This window comes from Loxodonta africana, chromosome 8 (assembly GCF_030014295.1).
Source record: "Loxodonta africana isolate mLoxAfr1 chromosome 8, mLoxAfr1.hap2, whole genome shotgun sequence".
NCBI lineage: Eukaryota > Metazoa > Chordata > Mammalia > Proboscidea > Elephantidae > Loxodonta > Loxodonta africana.
In genome coordinates, this window is record NC_087349.1 from 63035869 (window position 1) to 63055958 (window position 20090).

The window sequence follows — 20090 nt, forward strand, 5'->3', positions numbered from 1 at the left end:
AGTGCTGATAGAGTTTGTTTTATTTATGGGTACAATAATATTTAATATGGTAATATCCTCCTGGTATATTGTCCCTTTAATTGTTATATAGTGTCCTTCCTTATCCTTTATGGTGGATTTAACTTTAAAGTCTATTTTGTCAGAAATTAATATTGCCACTCCTGCTCTTTTTTGATTGTCATTTGCTTTATATATATTTTGTCCATCCTTTGAGTTTTCGTTTGTTTGTGTCTCTAAGGTGTGTCTCTTGTAGGCAGGATATAGACAGATGTTGTTTTTTAATCCATTCTGCCACTCTCTGTCTCTTTATTGGTGCATTTAGTCCGTTTATATTCAGCGTAATTATGGATAGGTATGAATTTAATGCTGTCATTTTGATGTCCTTTTTTGTGTGTTGTTGACCGTTTTTCCCTTTTAATTTTTTTGTGCTGAGTAGATAATCTTTATATATTGTCTTTTCCTCATATTCATTATTGTTGGTTTTGTTTCTGCCGAGCCTGTTTTTTTCTTGTATTTTATTTTGATGTGTAGGATAGTTTGTCTCCTTTGTGGTTACTTTATTATTTACCCCTATTTTTCTAAATTTAAACCTAACTTTTATTTCTTTGTATCGCCTTGCCTTCCTGTCCGTACGAAAGATCTATGACTACATTTCTTAGTCCCTGTTTATTGTTTTAATGTTGTCGTTTTTACATAACAACATAGCTGTGTCCCTGTTTTGAGCATTTTTTAATCTTGATTTATTTTTGTGATTTCCCTGTCTGGATTGACATCTGATTGCTCTGCCTAGTGTTTTAGTCTTGAGTTGATACCTGATATTATTGATTTTCTAACCAAAGAACTCCCTTTAGTATTTCTTGTAGTTTTCGTTTTGTTTTTTACAATTTCCGTTAAGTTCTGTTTATCTGGAAATGTCCTAATTTCACCTTCATATTTGAGAGACAGTTTTGCTGGATATATGATTCTTGGTTGGCAGTTTTTTTCCTTCAATTTTTTATATGTCATCCCCATTACCTTCTTGCCTGCATGGTTTCTGCAGAGTAGTCTGAGCTTATTCTTATTGGCTGTCCTTTGTAGGTGACTTTTGTTTCTCCCTAGCTGCTCTTAAGATTCTCTCTTTATCCTTGGTTTTGGCAGGTTTGATTATAATATGTCTTGGTGACTTTCTTTTAACATCTACCTTATGCGGAGTTCAGTGAGCATCTTGGATAGATATCTTCTCATAACTTTCACAATATCAGAGAAGTTTTCTGCCAAAAAATCTTTGATAATTCTCTCCTTATTTTCTGTCATCCCTCCCTGCTCTGATACTCCAATCACTCATAGGCTATTTCTCTTGATAGAGTTCCACATGATTCTTAAGTTTTCTTCATTTTTTAAAATTCTTTTATCTGATTTTTCCTGAAATATATTGGTGCCAAGTGCTTTATCTTCATGCTCACAAATTCTGCCTTCCACTTGCTTAATTCTCCTCTTTTGACTTTATATTGAGTTGTCTAATTCTGTAATTTTATTGTTAATCTTCTGAATTTCTGATTGCTGTCTGTCAATGGATTTTTCCAGCTTATTAAATTTTTCATTATGTTCCTGAATAACCTTTTTAATTTCTTCAGTTGCTTTATCTGTGTGTTCCTTGGCTTGTTCTGTGTATTCCCTGATTTCCTTCCTGATGTCTTAAAGGGTTCTGTATATTAATCTTTTGTATTCTGCCTCTGGTAATTCCAGGGAGGTACTCTCATCTAGAAGATCCCTTGATTCTTTGTTTTGAGAGCTTGTTGAGGCGATCGTGGTCTGTTTCTTTACGTGACTTGATATTGACACTTGTCTCCGAGCCATCTATAAGGTATTAGTTTATTTTATGTTTGCTTACTGTATCCCAGCTTCTTGCTTTGTTTTGTTTTGATATGCCCAGATGGGTTACTTGAGTGAGCTAGCTTGATTATTTTCTCCTTTGGAGCTCTGACATCCTGTCCCCAGCTGGCTAGAGCTGTTATCAGGTATATCAGTCTAGGAGTCCATTCACTTTTCTTGTGTGGATTCAGCCCAGGTGTCCAGGTAGCTGATCATCAAGTGTGTGGTACAGGCTCTGTCCTACAGTCTTAGAGGGGCAGGGGTGATTGATGTAGGTACCGGTATCTGGTTTCAGCAGGGGGTTGCACTCTGAACAAGGCAGGGGGTTGAGAATCGTTCCCTAAGTGTCTGTGAGGAAAGCATGTCCCTGTTCTCTTGAGGGTACAGGTGTGTGGGTTCTGCCGACGTACAATGGGCACCCAGTGTTTTTGGTTGTAAGGACTGGAGCGTTCCAGTTATCCTTGGACCCCTGTCATGGGTGGCTGGGTGACCTGAGTGGAGCCACCAGTCCTTAGGCCCCTGATATGGGTAGGTGAGGACCCTGTTTAATAGGCAAAGTGGTGTTAAACATCAAATACCCCCCTCTCCACCACACAGGTGAAACAGTTGTAGTCTGCCAACAAGGGCCTTTTCTCCTGAAACAGGCCCACACAGGTCCATGCAGAGGGGAAAGGTACTCAAAGTCCACAGACTGTTTATGCCTGGACAGGAGCTGCTTCTGTCCTGAACTTCCCCAGTTAGTAGAGCTGGCAAATTGTCTTTTCCCCCAGTTGCGAATTTATTCCTTTTCCAGGGCCTGGAGGATGGCTGTAGGCACTCAACAGGGCCTATCTCAGGCCCAGGGAGATCAACAGCCGCTGAAGCCCGCTTAAGTAAAATATACGCCAAGTACATAGCTTTTGCTGAGAGTGCTGTTCTTCCCTAGTTCCTGAGGTGTGAGTAGGCTGTGCAGCTGGGTGCTTCTTCCTGAGGAAACTGAGGCTGAATGCTAGTATCAGCCCACTGCAGCCACTCCTGGGAATGGTGCCAGATGGCTCCCGGCGATTCAGGTCCGGTAACTCCTCTCTACTTCTGAATCGTTTCTTCCTCCCCCTTCCCCTCACTTCGTTTTCTAAACTTGTGTTTGATGTTTAGGGCTCCTAGCTTGTCGTAAATATACTTGTTTCACTTGTGTTTTCAGGTCTTCGTTGTAAGAGGGCTCGCCGGAAGCGTTTGTCTATTCTGCCATCTTGGCCCCACCTCATAATTTTTGTTTCGAATGTGTTCAGGTGCCTTTTAAACATTCAAGTGAACTTGTTGAGCAGACAGTTGGATAAAAGGACCTAGCGAGATCAGAGCTGGATTTATAGATTTGGGATTCATCAGCATCTATTTGTATTTAAAATAATACTGGATAAGATCATTTGGGGAATAGGTGTAGACAAAAAAAAAAATAAAAAACACAAGAGTCCTGAGCCCTGTGACATTCAGGTATTGGGCAAGGGAGAAGAGACCAGTGGAAGAGCCTGAGAAGGTCCAGTCAAAAACCAGGAGATCATGGTATCACAGCAGACAGTGTTCCAAGAAGAAGGGAGTGTAAACCTATGTTAAATGTTCCAGAATCTGCTATTACAAAATGGACCACCTGATTTGACAGTATGGTGGTCGTTATTGGCCCTGGTCTCTTTATTCTAAGAATGCTGTATATCTCTAACTAGGGAGACATTCTTGAGCTTTCTGTAGTATCAACTATGGAAGTTGTAACATAGTCCTAGAAAGTAGGTATCTAAATATCAATATCTGTTCAGCATTTTAGCCCAGTTGATACTAGTAAATCATTGAATGGCTTTGAGCTTAAATAGTCATTCTCTATTGTAACTATGTCTGGAAATTAGTGTGAAATTTAGCTAATCTTCATTCTTTAATGTGTTTATGTGCAAAAAGTGTAGGTTATTTGCCCAGTGGGAACTGGAGAAATATTCTTACTTGAGCTAGAGCAAATACTCCAGGAAGGTAGTGATTATGTATGGTATGTTAAAGATTAAGTTATTAATGACAATGGATAACATAGCTAAGGAATGTCATTAAGTTATTAATGACAGTTGTTAAGATAGCTAAGGAATGTCGTTTTAATCATTTCGTAAGTCATAAGGTCTGTTTCTCAGCCTTTGTGATTATTAATTTTAAATGCGATACAGTTGCATAATCATTTTTAAATTATCCAATTTTAAGTACAGCCATCATTGGGTAAGTTTTAATGATTTTGAAATGTATTCTTTATTTCCTTATTCATCTGTTTTCCTAGGTTGATAGTATATATGTTTAAATTGTGTTTGGGTGCCATCAGTTCCTACTCACAGCAACCCTATATGACAGAGTAGAACTGCTCCATAGGGTTTCCTAGGCCATAATCTTTACAGGAGCAGATTGCCAGGTAATTTTCCCTTGCAGAGTGGCAGGTGGGTTTGAACCACTGACCATTCCGTTAGCAGCTGAGTGCTTAACCATCACATAACCAGGGTTTCTAATTTAGATACCCAAATAATCAATTTTATTTTTTGATTCTATTATTATTGCTGCCATTTGATTTAAATGGTGAAGCAATTTTTTACAGGTTAGTGATTTTTCTGTTAAAGCAGGAAATAATTTTTAATAATTTAACAAATTAGGCTTTTGTCTTTCAGTCCTCTTTCTTTGGTTATATCTGGGCTCTGTGTGTGTGTGTGTGTGTGTGTGTGTGTGTGTGTGTGTGTCTTGACATACTTATGCTCATGCTTCTTGAGAATGTCCTGTGTTCATTTACATAATACAAAGCTAAACATTTTACCTAGCTTATAAATTCTTATGAACAAAAATTTTTCTTCTACATTTCTTTCATTTTTTAAAAAGCTGACTACGAAAGTAGCCTATGAAATTGGTGTGTATATTTAAATTATCAAATAACTTATCCTTCCTGATTTTATCTTGACTAAATGCTTGTTAAAATTACCTCAAGAAATTTCTGTTACGTTATAAAATTATCCATATGTGTGTTATACTAGGTCAGGTAGACATGATTAAATTAAGGAAAAAAAATGATTTTTTTCTTTTTTTTAGAGCTTAGTAAAAGAATACATACACACACGGAGACATGCAACAGTAAACATATATTATTATCCAACAGAGTTATACATTTTTGGTTTATATTCAAGCTGTGCTAAAAATTAGTTGAAGTCATTTTGATTTGAAGTGTTGAGAATAGTAGCAAATGTTCGGAGCAGCTTAAGAGGAATTTCTTTTGAGGAAAGGAGTTAAAAGAATTAGATATGGTAGCTGTTTATGCTGAAAAGAATGGATTCAGAGGAGTTGGTTAATGAGGTAAAGAGTGTGATGCATTTTAAGTTGACGTCCTTTCCACTGTTACGTTTTGGTTTTTACTATAAAATTAACTGCCTCTCCGTTCTTTTTCGGTGCCCTGATAGTGCAGTGGCTGAGACCAAAAGGATGGCAGTTCGAATCCATCAGCTGCTCCTTGGAAACACTGTGGCGCAGTTCTACTCTGTCCTATAGATTTGCTGTGAGTCAGAATCGACTTGATGGCAACGTTTTTTTTTTGTTTTCTATCCTTTTTCTGTTTTCTGACTTAATCTCGTCCTTTGTTGATGTCTTTATGCCACTCTCAGTCTTTACAGAGTGAGACAAAATATGGATTATTTATATAACTAGTTGCCTACATTGAACAATAATTGTGTCATTAATTTGATGCTTACTCTTAAAAATGTATTTTTAAATTATACAAGTGGTATGTGTTAACTGTAGGAAATGACAGATAAAAAGAAGAAAATAAAAATTTTATATTAGCGGGTCATGTAAAGCTGGCTCTTTTAGTTTACATATAAGAAAAAAGCCTTTAAATGTAGGATTATGCTGTATGCATTATTTTATAACTTTTTCACACTTGTTATAATGGTTTTCCATTTCAGTAAATATGCTACCCACATAACCTTTAATGGCTTGCCAATATTTCCTGTAAAAGAATCCTGTGGATTAATTAACCAGTTTCCTATTCTTGAATATTTATGTTATTCTTAGCTTTTGTCATTATGAGCAACAGTGTAGTAAATAATCTTAAATCTTTATGCACATTTTTAATTATTCCTTTAGGATAAATCACAAGAAATGAGATTACAGTGTCAAAGGGTTTACTTTAAAGGCTTTTGGTTCATAGTTCCAAAATTTCCTCTAGAAAGTGGTTTCAATTTACACTCCTTATCAGCAGTGTCTGCTTCTATCTCTTTCTGTGAACACAGGAATGGTGATTATTTTTTATTTAAGAGCTTAATTTTCGGATACCAGAAGGTAGCATATTAAGAATAATTTATGTTGTTTATCAGTCATGCATATTTGGGATGTGAAAGCAGTTAAACTGAGACATTTCATTGATTGCTGAGGTTAATTTGATTGATTTGGTTGGATAGGCGAATATTTGGTTGAAGAGAGAAATTTTTTTAGTTAGAGGAACATTATTATTCACTTTGAGTGTGCAGGTCATTTTTAGACGGCTTGTTTTTTTTTTTAAGAACTGAGCTGTCAGCTAAGTAATACATACTTAGCATGTATTTATAATGTGTAGCTAATTTTCTTATATATATTTATGTATTGATTTCTAAATATTTAAGGTGAAATAAAAATTACGTTGTGGTAATTTTTAAGATTAAAGCCTACTAATAAAGAATAGGTAAGGAAAGTTTATCCAGCCCTTCCTTTTTCCTTACTTCTTACTCTCAGGATTGTCAAGGGTCTGAAATCTTACCCTACTTACAAGCTAACAAGCTGTGTTACTGTCTCATGGATGCTGGTAGAAAATCCAAGATTCCTGGCTGAGAAACTGAAAAGACTTTGTTGGTCAGGGAAAAAGCAGTAGCCAAGAGCTTCCTGTTTGCCACAGTTCCTCCACACCCTCTAAGGCCCATAGGGACAAACTGGGAGGCCTAAGTGAATATGCGCATACAGTGAATTGCATTACAGGAGGGCACTGAGCTTGGGGGATTCATGTTTTTATAGTAATTGGAAGCAAGCCTGCATTTTTGTCTGGGGGGAGACATTACCTCATCAAGGCTGCTTACTGCAAATAAAACCCTGAGAAATGGCCTAGGGTAAACAGCAGCCAGGGCCTTGCATTCTTGGTATAGCCAAAAAGAATGGGCTGGGACACTGAGGTTGTGTGGCAAGGATAACCAAAGCAGTAGCACCTGTCTCGGGGCTGTCATTAGACGCTTCATCATTTTCAGTGTAGCTCTCTGAAATTTTAAGTGTTTTTAAGCTCCCCTTTTGCTAGTTAAAGAGCCCTGGTGACACAGTGGTTAAATGCTCAGTTGCTAACTGAAAGGTCGCTGGTTTGAGCCCACCAGCTGCTCTTCAGGAGAAAGATGTGACAGTCTGCTTCCCTAAAGATTCATAGCCTTGGAAAGTGGGGCAGTTCTATTCTGTCTTGTAGGGTCACTATGAGTCAGAATCGACTTGATGGCAATGGGTTCTTTTCTTGTTTTGCTAGTTACAGGAACAAGAAATCACTCTTTCTGGTTTACATTTTGGTGACTCGCAAATTATAGAGATTAGTGTGTTGTGTTATTAATGACTGTTATTAGTCATCCGAGGGTCAGAATGCCTGCTTCACCATAAACACAAACAACATGCAGGTATGTATGTCATGTATATGTATACGTGTGTATCTGTCATCATGTATATATGTGTGTATGTTTACATGTGCCATACATGTGTATATACACACCCACTACCATATATATATATATATATGCATACACATTTACCCACACACATATTCAGTATGTATACACAGTATACACACACAACATCATGATATTTACCAAGACTTAATAAGTTTGGATTTAAAGAATAAGCCCAGAGACAAGATACTCACATTTGGGACCTGTATGTACAGTTCTAGGTGCTGCTTCCAGAACAATGTTGGTGACTCATAATGGGTCCCTGGTGGTATGTTCTCAGAGGTTGATAGATGAGAGAAGCAGGGACATTCTCATATTTTTCTATAGGAACAAATCTGATTATTAAAAAATCATTACATATTTAATTGTTAATTAAGTTTTTAGGAAAAAATGCCCCCAAAAATAAAATGAATCAAGATTTAAAGCACTCCAATTTGCGAAGTTTAAACCAGTTTCCTTGTCATTACTCAGCTTTTGTTAATCAGGTAATGGGTTCAGCTCAGCAAGGATGAATAAGTCTTTAAAGAGTTCGTAACCTGGTTGTGGTTGTATTATAACCTGGTAAGGGCACATTAATTGTGATCAGAGGTAGAGTAAGAGCAATTCAAGCAGCATAAAGTGTCCAAGTGGTCAACACAGTTCTTAAAGATTTCTAAGGAAGGCATAACTGTATCTCATTTTTATGAGGAGGCTGCATCTTTTGAGTTGGGTCTTGAAGGATTTCAACAAGCAGAATGTATGTGGATGGCCCAGAGTTGTAGAGGAAATATTTAGAGCAGTATCATGGGAATAGAGAGCACAGACCAGGTGAAAGAACAGTAGGTTGTTTGCCTTGGTTGAACTGGTTTTTAGTTTGGTGTTTTGGTTGTTTTTAGATGCACTCAGGGACTAATGAGTGCCTGTGGATCGCAAGCTTTGGACTATACTTTCTGAGTAAGCAGCCTTCCCTGCCTCGACTGGAAGTGGAGGCGTTTTCTATGTCCCTGACACTGGCTCATGTATGGTGAGGTCTCTCTGTTGCCTAGTTCTAAGAACCCTTGAAACTACCAAGATAATTTAGACTGCTGGGTGATTTATTTTTATTATTCATGTGTGTGTGCGTGGAGCAGGGAGGTCAGCAGTAAAAGTTAAAGAACTAATCCATTTTTAAAGTGTAGCACACAGCTACCAGCTGAACCAAAAATGATTTATTGATTGAAAGCCATTCTTAAAACCTGCCAAGGAATCATATTGTTATGTCGATAGTGTTTTATATTTAAGTACTGCTTTTTTTTTTTTTTTTTTTTATGATCTCAGACAGCAGAAGGGGCCAGCAGCATTTTATCACTTGAAACTTTGAAAGACAATTATATATTCTGATTACTTATACTTTGCTTGTGTTGTAGTGGTAAGCTGATTAATGCAGTTTAACAGCAATTAGAATAGCCTGAGAATGGTACTAAAGGAGCACCTTCTGTCTATTTTCACAATTTAGGGGATACTAGTTACTTTTTTTAGTTACTTAGTTCCAAGTTGGGATCATTTACCTGTGCCTTTATGCCAACATGTAATATATATTTAGTATTAATGGTACCATCCTTGGTAGATGAGAGTGACTGTTTTTTCTTCATGAGATATTTGTGTTTTTAAATCATTCACAAACCTGGCCTGGTACAAGGAAAGTTTTGCAACAAACATATGCATGTTTTTATCTCTGCAAAGTCATAGTTCTTTATGCTTCAGAGACACTCTAGTTTATTTGCGTTATCCTTTGCGGTCCAGAGACATAAAATGATACGCATGAGGAATGACCTAGTAAATCACAAAGCTGGACCCCGAACATCCACCATCCAGTTCAGTGCTCCACGTACTGCGCAGTGCCACCTCTCTGGTTTCTGATGGTTAGAAGGTGCTTATGATATTCACCTTTTGTACAGCTTGGTATTTATGGAAGTAGTTAGAGATTAGAGAGATTTTGGAGCCACTTGGCCCAGATATTTATTTGGTCCAGAGTTCAGCCTTCCAAAGATGTTTTTAGTTACCTGGGTCTCCTGCTGCTTTCACCTGCAGGACATTTCCAGGGGCCTCCAGACACACAGCAGTCTTCCCAGCAGCTTCTGGTGATGTAGGCTCCCAGTGCTAAGAGCATTCATCTAAGGATGTTGATGACCCTTTGGTGTTTTTTGAAATCCATCTATCAGTGGAGGGATGGGAGATTTGGAACTCTGTGAGAATGCCAAAACTTTTGTTCCCTTTATGTTTGACAGGATGCAATTAGAATGCTAAATGTACTTGTGAAACAAGGACAAAATAGTACTTTTAAGGATAGTCCTAAGAACTTTTGTTTTGACAATTTAATATAAAAATCATCATCCTGAAATTTTTGTAGGGATTTGATAACAGAGATTTCTGTTGGGTATGAAAATAAGTTATATAATGAGAATTAAGAGACTAAATCTAGCATCGTCCTTTTTTTAATATCTACTTCTAACTTTGAATTTAAACAGCTTTCAAAAGATGACATCCTTCCACTGTATGCTTCAAATTGAGAAAGGCTGCTTATGTTCATTTCTGGATTCGCACTCTTCTTTGAAAATGACCTCTAGATTCTTATTAAACTTTTTATTTATAATCAAGACTGAGATGTTATTTTAATAAGCTAATTTCACCATTTTTGTTTTGATGCCAGGTAGGTTGCTTGAGATGGTTAATAGTTGACCTGGAAGGTGGCAAGTGTTACTCTGAGCTGTGAGATGATTGATAGTTATTCATGGAAAGTCAGTTTTGTGGATTTTGTATAAGCTTTAATCAAAATTGCAGTAGGTACACAGGAGCCTATTTTAATGTTTTGAAGTGTGAAACATGGTGGAAAAGGTACATTGAACTTTTGGATTATAACGTCCAGATTTGTGAATCTTTTCCAAATTTACTCCCTAAGATATTTGTTACCTTTTATGATCACCAAAGTTATTAGACATGTATGTTGTCTGTACAGAGGTTATGGATTTTTTGTTTGTTTTTAATTCGAGGTTCATTAAAATTTCCCTTCTTTTCTGAAATATTTTGAGCTATTTCTGAAAGGCTACGTATCTTTTCCCTTCGCCTCAAAACCTTCGTGGAATAAATTGATACCAGTAGCTTTCAGTCAAAGAATATCAGTGGCAAAGTAGCTCTGGAACATGGAGACTATTCAGTAATTAAATTTCTAGTTCCTATCTGTTGTTATTTTTTTATCGGTTCTTAACTTTTTAAAAAAAAAAATGTTTTGACAAGTTAGTTTTTTCTAAGTATTTTCTCTCTGAATGTTTTCTAAATTGATTCAAGATTTTCATTGTTTTTATTGACATGTTATATGGATTACATAGGCCTGGAATTGCAATATAGCATTCTTCTGCCTCTATACTCTTGGTGAAGCAGATCTCCAGGCCTTTCTTCCGAGATGCCTTTGGGTGGGTTCCATCCGCCAACTTTTCCCTTATATTCAAGTACTTGACTGTTTTTGCCACCTGTGCTGAAGGAGGCCCCTACCTAGGAGTTGAAGTAGGCTGTAATGTTAGGTATTCAGTAATCAGTGAATTCATTAAATCAGTAATGGGGTAGGCAGGCCCGGGTATCAGTGTTTTTCTCAAGGTGGAACTGAGATTCAGAGTGGTTTATTATCTAAGGACATATGCCTGGAAATGGTGCCAGCTGGGACCTGAGGCTTTCAGTTCCTTGTCTAGGCTTCTTTCCATTATATTGTGCAGGTGTGAAGAAGTGATACCTAAGTGAAAGTTATATGGGATGTTAATTCAGAAACTCCGGATCTCTTCTTGGCCTTGCCTTTTTATTTTTAGATTTCTTATTCAGTTATTTATTTGTTGGTTTCTTTGAATCTCTTTAGTTATGGTTCACCTATCTCTGTGTAATAAGATTCTCTGTTTGAAATTTGGAGTTGATTTTTATAAAGTAATGAGAGAACACAAGTTGCTGATGATTTAGTTATAAGGTGTTAAAAGCATGAGAAGCATTCTTCACCATGAGAAGTGACGCCACCAGTTGTCTGTATAGTATATAGCAGAATATGGTTTTCAGAGTCCAATTCTAAAGTGAAATGGTTCTTTTACTTATTGCTAGCATAGTCTTTAAGCACAAAGATGAACGCATCTGGTCTTAAATCTAATAAAAATATTGTTTTTTATTTACCCACCTTGCCTTTTCTCCGTACTCTAAATGTATTTTAGTAAATGGATTTCTACATTCATTTCTAGTTTAGAGATAAACTTAGGGAAGTTTCATCTTGTTATTGGTGGTGCTTAGTATATTGTTATACATATACTGAGTTTGTATATATGAACATATTTGAAGATAATAAAATCTGAGTTTTTATATCGTTCTTATTTATACTATTATTAAGTCTTCTCTTTTGGGAGACTTAGGTATACACAGTTGGCTAACTAGATCTGTGAGTTATTTAGTTTAGAAAGAAAAGAGCTTGTTATAACTTCCTACATAATTTCAGCTTATTTAAAAAAAAAATTTCACAAATATGTTCTTTGTGTGTCTGTCTCCCTCAAAACCATTAAACTTCAGCAAATCCCTATGAGGTAGCATAATCAAGAACCTCCTTTTCCTCAAATAAATAGTCAAATAATGTAGCAGGACAGTGGTGGGGTCGAGAATAGAAGGTAGTAGTTCTAAGATTTAATTTTCTGGTTTGTTAAACTGTGACAAGTATAATAGAAATTACTTGGTGGACTATAACACAATTATTTGTATAGTCCTAATTTTTCTTTAGGAAAAAATAAGACAAATACTGCCTTCCTCTTATCTGCTGAAAAAAATGTTGCATTATAATTAAGATTAAATTTATTTGCATAATATAAATATAAATTTATATGAAGTTGAGTTTATGAAAGAAAAGCTGACTTGTGGAAGAGAACCTTTATTCGGGTGAATGATTGCTGGCTGAGTTGTAGCCCAGAACTTTTAGTGATTTTTGCTTTTCTTTGCCCTCTGCTTTTTAGCCTTTTCCTGACCCTGTGCATCAGTATCAGTTTTCATTATAGGTATCTGTGTGTGTCTGTGTGTATGATATCAGAGAATATATTAAGTGTAATGCTGGCTGGATCAGTCACTGGAGAAGGACATTATGCTTGGTAAAGTCAAGAGTCAGTGAAAAAAAGGAAGACCTTTAATGAGATTAATTGACATAGTGGCTACAACAGTGGGCTCAAGCATAGCAATGATTGTGAGGATGGCACAGGACTGGGCAGTGTTTCGTTCCGTTGTACCTAGGGTTGTTATGAGTCGGAACTGACTCAGTGGCACCTAACAACAACAATGCTGGCTGTAGTAAAAATAAACCAAAGGAAAAAAAATCAAGACTGTTTTATAGTAAAGGTGGCGATTATAAAAGTAAACATAAAAAATTACCCCAAATTATAAATATGCAAAGATATTTTATATTGATCCCTGTAAGCCACGATTCCCCTTCGTGTCTGTCAGTTTGTCCTACTGTGAGGGCTTGCGTGTTGTGATGCTGGAAGCTGTGCTACTGTTATTCAAATACCTGCAGGGTCACCCATGGCAGACAGGTTCAGCTGAGCTTCCAGACAAAGACTAGGAAGAACCCGACAGCCTGCTTCTGAAGACAATTATCCAGTGAAAACCTTATGAATAGCAGCGAAACATAGTCTGATACAGTGCTGGAAGATGAGCCCCCCAGGTTGGGAGGCACTCAAAATATGACTGGGGAATAGCTGCCTCCTCAAAGTAGAGTCGACTTTAATGATGTGGATAGAGTCAAGCTTTTGGGGCCTTCATTTGCTGAAGTGGCATGACTCAAAATGAGAAGAATCAGCAAACATTCATTAGTAATCTGAATGTGGAATGTATGAAGGATGAATCTAGGAAAATTGGAAATCGTCAAAAATGAAATCGAATGCATAAAGATTGATATCCCACACCTTTGTGAGCTGAAATGGACTAATGTTGACCATTCTGAATCAGACCGTCCTAATGGTCTACTATGCCAGGAATGACAACTTGAAGAGGAATGGCATTACATTAATCATCAAAAGGAACATTTCAAGATCTATCTGAAGTACTACTCTGTCAGTGACAGAATGAGATCCATACGCCTACAAGAAAACCAGTTAATATAACTATTAGTCAAATTTACACACCAACCACTAAGCCCAAAGATGAAGAAAATGAAGATTTTTACCAACTTCTGCAGTCTAATTGAACATGCAATTAGGATGCATTAATGATTACTGGTGATTGGAATGCAAAAGTTGGAAACGAAGAAGAGGAATCCATAGTTGGAAAGTACAGCCTTGGTGATGGAAGTGATGCTGGAGATCACGTGATAAGAGTTTTGCAAGACCAATGACCTCTTCATTGCAAATACCTTTTTTCTCCAACATAAACAGCTCCTATACACGTAGACCTCACCAGATGGAACATACAGGAATCAAATCAACTACATCTGTGGAAAGAGATGATGGAAAAGCTCAATATCATCATCACCAGGGTCTGACTGGGGAACAAACTATCAATTACTCATATGTAAGTTGAAGTTGAAGCTGAAGAAAATTAGAACAAGTCCATGAAAGCCAAAGTACGACCTTAAGTATATCCCACCTGAATTTAGAGACTTTCTCAAGAATAGATATGACATGTTGAACGTTAATGACTGAAGACCAGATGAGTTGTGGAGTGACACCAAAACATCATACGAAGAAAGCAAGAGGTCATTAAAAAGACAGGAGAGAAAGAAAAGACCAAAATGGATGTCAGAAGAGACTCTGAAAGTTGTTCTTGAACATCGAGTAGCTAAAGCAAAAGGAAGCAATGATGAAGTAAAAGAGCTGAACGGAAGATTTCAAAAGGCTGCTCAAAAAGGCAGAATAAAGTATTATAACAACATGTGCAAAGACCTAGAGATAGAAAACTAAAAGGGAAGAACATGCTTGGCATTTCTCAAGCTGAGGGAACTGAAGAAAAAATTCAAGCCTCAAATTGCAATATTGAAGGATTTTATGGGGAAAATGTTAAATGACACAAGAAGCATAAAAAGAAGATGGAAGGAATACACAGTGTCGTCATACCAAAAAGAATTTGTCGACATTCAGTTATTTCAGGAGGTAGCATATGATCAGGAACCAATGGCACCGAAGGAAGAGGTCCAAGCTGCACGGAAGGAATTGTTGAAAAACAAGGCTCCAGGGATTGATAGAATACCAAGTGATTTGTTTAAACAGACTGATGCAGCGTTGGAAGTACTCAGTTATTTGTGCCAAGAAGTTTGGAAGACAGCTACCTAGCCAATCAACTGGTAGAGATCTGTATGTATGCCAGTTCCAAAGAAAGGTGATCCAACCAAATTGCAGAAATTATCAAACAATATCATTACTATCACAGGCAAGTAAAATTTTGCTAAAGTTCATTCAAAAGCAGCTGTAGCAGTATATTGACAGGGAACTGCCAGAAATCCAAGCTGGATTCAGAAGAGAGCATGAAACCAGGGATATCATTGCTGGTGTCAGATTGTTCCTCTCTGAAAGCAGAGAATACCAGAGAGATGTTTACCTGAGTTTTATTGACTATTCAAAGGCATTGGACTGTGTGGATCATAACAAATTATGGATAACATTGCAAAGTATGGGATTCAGGACACTTAATTGTGCTCATGAGGAACCTGTACATAGATCAAGAGGCCTTCTTTGGAACAGAACAAGGGGATAACCAAACAAACAAACAAACCCACTGCCATCAAGTCGATTCTGACTAATAGCGACCCTATAGGACAGGGTGGAACTGCCCCATAGTGTTTCCAAGGACACCTGGTGGATTTGAACTGCTGACCTTTTAGTTGGTAGCCGAAGCACTTAACCACTACGTCATCAGGGTTTCCTGCATGGTTTAAAGTCAAGAAAGGTGTGCGTCAGGGTTATCTCCTTTCACTACGCTTATTCAGTCTGTATGTTGAGCAGATAATCCCAGAAGCTCGACTGTGTGAAGAAGAATGGGATATCAGGATTGGAGGAAGACTCATTAACAACCTACGGTAGGCAGATGAGACAACCTTGCTTGCTGAAAGTGAAGGGGACTTGAAGCACTTACTGATGAAGATCAAGACCAAAACCTTCAGTATGGATAATACCTCAACATAAGGAAAACAAAAACCCTCACAAGTGTACCAGTAAGTGACATCATGATAAATGGAGAAAATATTGACGTTATCAAGGATTTCATTTTACTTGGATGTACATCAGTGCTCACGGAAGCAGCATTTAAGAAATCAAATGATGCATTGCATTGGGCAAACCTTCAAGAAGTCTCTAAAGTGCTGAAAAACAAAGAAGCCACTTTAAGGACTAAGGTGTGCCTGACCTAATCCATGGTGTTATCTGTTGCCTCATTTGCATTCGAAAGCTGCATAATGAATAAGAAAGACCGAAGAAGAATTGATGCCTTTGAATTATGGCGTTGGTGAAGAATATTGAATATACCACGGACTGCCAAAAGAACGAACAAATAAATCTGTCTTGGAAGAAGTACAGCCAGAACGGTCCGTAGAAGCAAGGATGGCAAGTATGTTTCTCATACTTTTGACATGTTATCAGGAGGGACCAGTCCCTGGAGAAGGACATCTTGCTTGGTAGAGGGTCAGCAAAAAAGAGGAACACCCTCAACAAGATGGATTGACACAGTGCCTGTAACAATGAGCTTAAGCATAACAGTTGTGAGGATGGTGCAGTACTGGGCAGTGTTTCGTTCTGTTGTACGTAGAGTTGCTGTGAGTTGCAACCTAATGACAATAACACTATTGTGTCATTTGCAGATAGAACTAGTTTTATTTCTTCCTTTCCTATTATTTTGCATCAAATTGTTTTCTCTTGGCTAATTGCATTGGCTAATACCTCTAGAACATTGGTAAATAGTAGGGGAGTTAGAGATCGTCCTTGCCTTGCTCTTGACCATAGTGGGCATGCTTTAGAGTTTCCTCATATTAAGAAAATATCCGTCTTTTGTTATTTTCTCATGAGTTTTTATTAGGAGTGGGTGTTGAATCTGTCAGAGTTTTATGTGTCTCATAGATAATCATTTGGTTTTTCTTCTTAAACCTAGTAAGCTGGTGAATTATATTAATAAATTTAGTAGGAGTGAATTATTTCAGTTTTCTTGGTATAAACCCCACTTGGGAAGTCTGAATTCAAGGCTTAACCACTTTATTTTTCACCTAGTTTAGTTTCAGATATTTGACATGCTTACATGAGAGGGTAGTAAATCATACAAATTATTGTTTTTACTAGTTACTAGATGAATGTTTTAATAATGAGATTAAAGGGAGAGGTCATTATGGGGAGAAAAAGCTTTTTGAAAGAAAGAGTACTTTTACCAACTGTATGGAAACCCTGGTGGCATAGTGATTAAGTGCTACGGCTGCTAACCAAAGGGTCGGCAGTTCAAATCCACCAGGCACTCCTTGGAAACTCTGTGGGCAGTTCTACTCTGTCCTATAGGGTTGCTGTGAGTCGGAATCGACTTGACAGCTCTGAGTTTGGTTTGGTTTTTGGTTAATGTCCTGAGCATCAGCCACACCATGGCTATATTTGCAGTAGCTTATTTCTACCAGCTGTTTCTACCAGCAGTTTATCTCAAAGGGCTTACACAAGAGTTTTAGCCTCCATATTGTAATGGCATGATTAGTTGTGGTGGATCGATCATAAACTGAAGACATGCTAGCAAATCCGAAAGTGTGGGGCAAATGCTACATCCTGAACAAATGGGCAGCATGCAAAATTAAGAGAGGCATCACTCTACCTGCTGAGAAAAGGGGAAGTGACAAACTGGTGTTTTTTTCAAAGAATAGAGGAGATGCTTATCCGTCGGGGAGAAGATTTGGGACTGCATATTGTTTCATAGCTATGTTTATGTAAAACATTATTTTAGAATGTTATTGTAAGATATAAACGTCTATCTTCAAATGATTTAAGGAATTTAGACATTGTCAAAGGTGCTTACTTAATTTGCATAAATGGAGTAATAATTGCATTGTAAAACCGACCTGCTTTTTTGCAAGGTGTGACTTGGGTCGAAGAATGATGGTAAGTTCTGCTTGCATGCTTAGAAGCATATTTTTGAAAAATTATGTTTGGGCAATAGCTTAGCTTCATTAGTAAAAGATGTCTGCCTTGAGCATTATGCTGTTTTAAGAGCTATGATATGGGATTAAATTGACAACAGCAACTCAAAAGCTGAGGTCGAAACCTTAGGGGACAGTGAGTTTATGTTAATGGAGGAGGAACAACTCAGAAAAGGAGGATGAGAATGGTTGCATGTCTCAAAAATGTAATTAGTGTCACTGAATTGTACACGTAGAAACTGTTGAATTGGTGTACGTTTTGCTGTGTATAGTCTCAATAACAAAAAAATACATAAAAAAATTTTAAAATATGGGAAGTTTACACTGCTGTTTGTGAGAACACTTGCTATTCACTAATTTTTGTTGACTTCTTAGTTTTGTGAATTTAATTTGATTTACAGAATATGGACTGATATTCCTAATAAATACTAAAAAACAATGTTGAAATGGGAATTACTTGAAAAAAAGATTCTTAATATTGCATTTCCTCTTTAGATACATCACTGAAAGACATTTCCTTAATTATCTCTAATCTGTAATGAATTCAAGTAATAATATAATACAGTGAATTCTCATTATTTGTGTAGTTATGTTCTATAAAGCTCCTGGGAATACTGAATTAGGGAACCAGCTTTGTTCTACCTCAACTGGGAATTTTTCTACTTCTCTGCACATCTGTGAATGGCTGTGAAAGCATCAGAATATTTTAAGCTGATAGAAAGATTTTCAAATATGGAACCCGCAAATACTGAGAACCTACTGTATTTCATTTTGATTGATTTTAAGTGTTAAATGTAATAATTTGAAAGTTGGCTTTTCTCATTTTATTTAGCATGTCACACCAGACAGCTATATTCCATGCCTTGCTGACCTCTGCAAAGCATTGTGGGAAGTAATGCTTAGCTATTACAGAACTATGGAATGGCATGAAAAGCATGACAATGAGGATACTACTTCAACTTCTGGTAGGAAATTATTTTAAAAATTGAAATATACATATGCCACATCCCTTGAGTGAGGAGAAAAAAAAGGGGCAAGCATGACTGACGGATTTCATGGACGGTAGTGACCATAGGTTAAATGTTCACAGAAGAGAGTGATTCACATGCTATAAAGGCCCCATTACCTTTGGGGATTAATTGGACCAAAGGACTTTACTAAGTAAAAGATGATACCAGTTCTCATGGGTGCATTCCTGTTGGCCTTAGGACTAAATTATTGGGAAAGGACTGTTCTATTTATTTTAAAGGTATTTAGTTATAAACTAGATAAAACAGTGCTCTGTCCAAGTTTACTATAAAGCTAATGCTAAGTGTTCAATAATAAAAAATTAGTTTGCTAATTTTCAAGTTTTATTAATAAAACTAAATCTTAAGAATTAATAGTTATATTGGTATTTTTCTTCCTAAATATACAGTAAGACTTAAAATTTCATAAAAAATGATGGTGTTTTAAAATATTAATCTTTCAGTGGAAAATGCAAATTTAAATGTGTCAGCTAAATAATAATGGACAACTCTGAGAAATTACTGTGTTAACTAGACATTGTATGTAAGTTGCTTCATTTATATAATATCTATCTCAAGTGATATCCTTGAACAATAATAGCTAGGGTTAATTAGTAAAATACTTTCGTAATAAATGATTTTATTAGCATATTGTTTAATCTGGGCAAAAATAAATGACACTGCACTTTTTTTATCAGGTACAATTTATTGTAATTATTTAGTCAAGCCTTTTAATTATCAATTCTGAAGTACTTGGTTTCTGTGGTTGGGTGAGTGGAGGGAACACCCAGATATTATTGTTTGATGAAATAGCAAATTTTGATAGTATAGAAGACCTAAGTTTAATCTTTGTTTTGATTCATAAGAAGCTCATAAACGTAGATAGCAAAAAATTAATAGTGGAGAATTCTATGAAAGGATTTTCATCCTTTTAGGATATTTTTGGGAAGTAGATGGGAGAAAATGGAGAGAAGTGATAGGTACTGAGCCAGGATTCCAGGCCAGCTTTTTGTCCTACCCCTATGCTCCCACCCTTCTACTGCTATTGTCCTTTGTAATTCAGGGAGTAGGGGCTTTGCAATCAGAGAGGCCTAACTTGAAGTTTTGACTGCCATTTACCAAAAGTGAAACTTGAAGATGTTATCTTTATAAACCTCAGTTTATTCCTTGAAACCAAAAACCAAACCAAACCCATTGCCTGTCGAGTCGATTCCAACTCATAGTGACCCTATAGGACAGAGTAGAACTGCCCCGTAGAGTTTCCAAGTAGTGCCTGGTGGATTCGAACTGCCGACCTTTTGGTTAGCAGCCATACCACTTAACCACTATGCCACCAGTAGGGTGAAAAACAAAACAAAGGAACACTTGACTCAAGTATAGCTCTCATACTACTAATGCTTATCTTTTCCTTTA

General features: G+C 36.9%; 1 protein-coding gene across 10 annotated transcripts in view; it reads left to right on the forward strand.

Annotated features, from left to right (window-relative positions):
* VPS50 (VPS50 subunit of EARP/GARPII complex) overlaps positions 1-20090 on the forward strand; it is a 148750-nt gene that overhangs the window by 62145 nt on the left and 66515 nt on the right. For 9 of the 10 annotated variants that reach the window (XR_010322680.1, XR_010322681.1, XR_002784930.2 and 6 more), the window contains one exon: positions 18503-18635. Coding sequence is in view for 5 of the 10 variants with exons in the window: in XM_023544412.2 (XP_023400180.1) it covers positions 18503-18635 (133 nt within the window). In the remaining 5 variants the exon portion in view is untranslated. Of the gene's footprint in view, positions 1-2644; positions 2901-18502; positions 18636-20090 lie in introns of those variants that run through there. The other variant, XR_010322682.1, reaches the window with a different exon arrangement.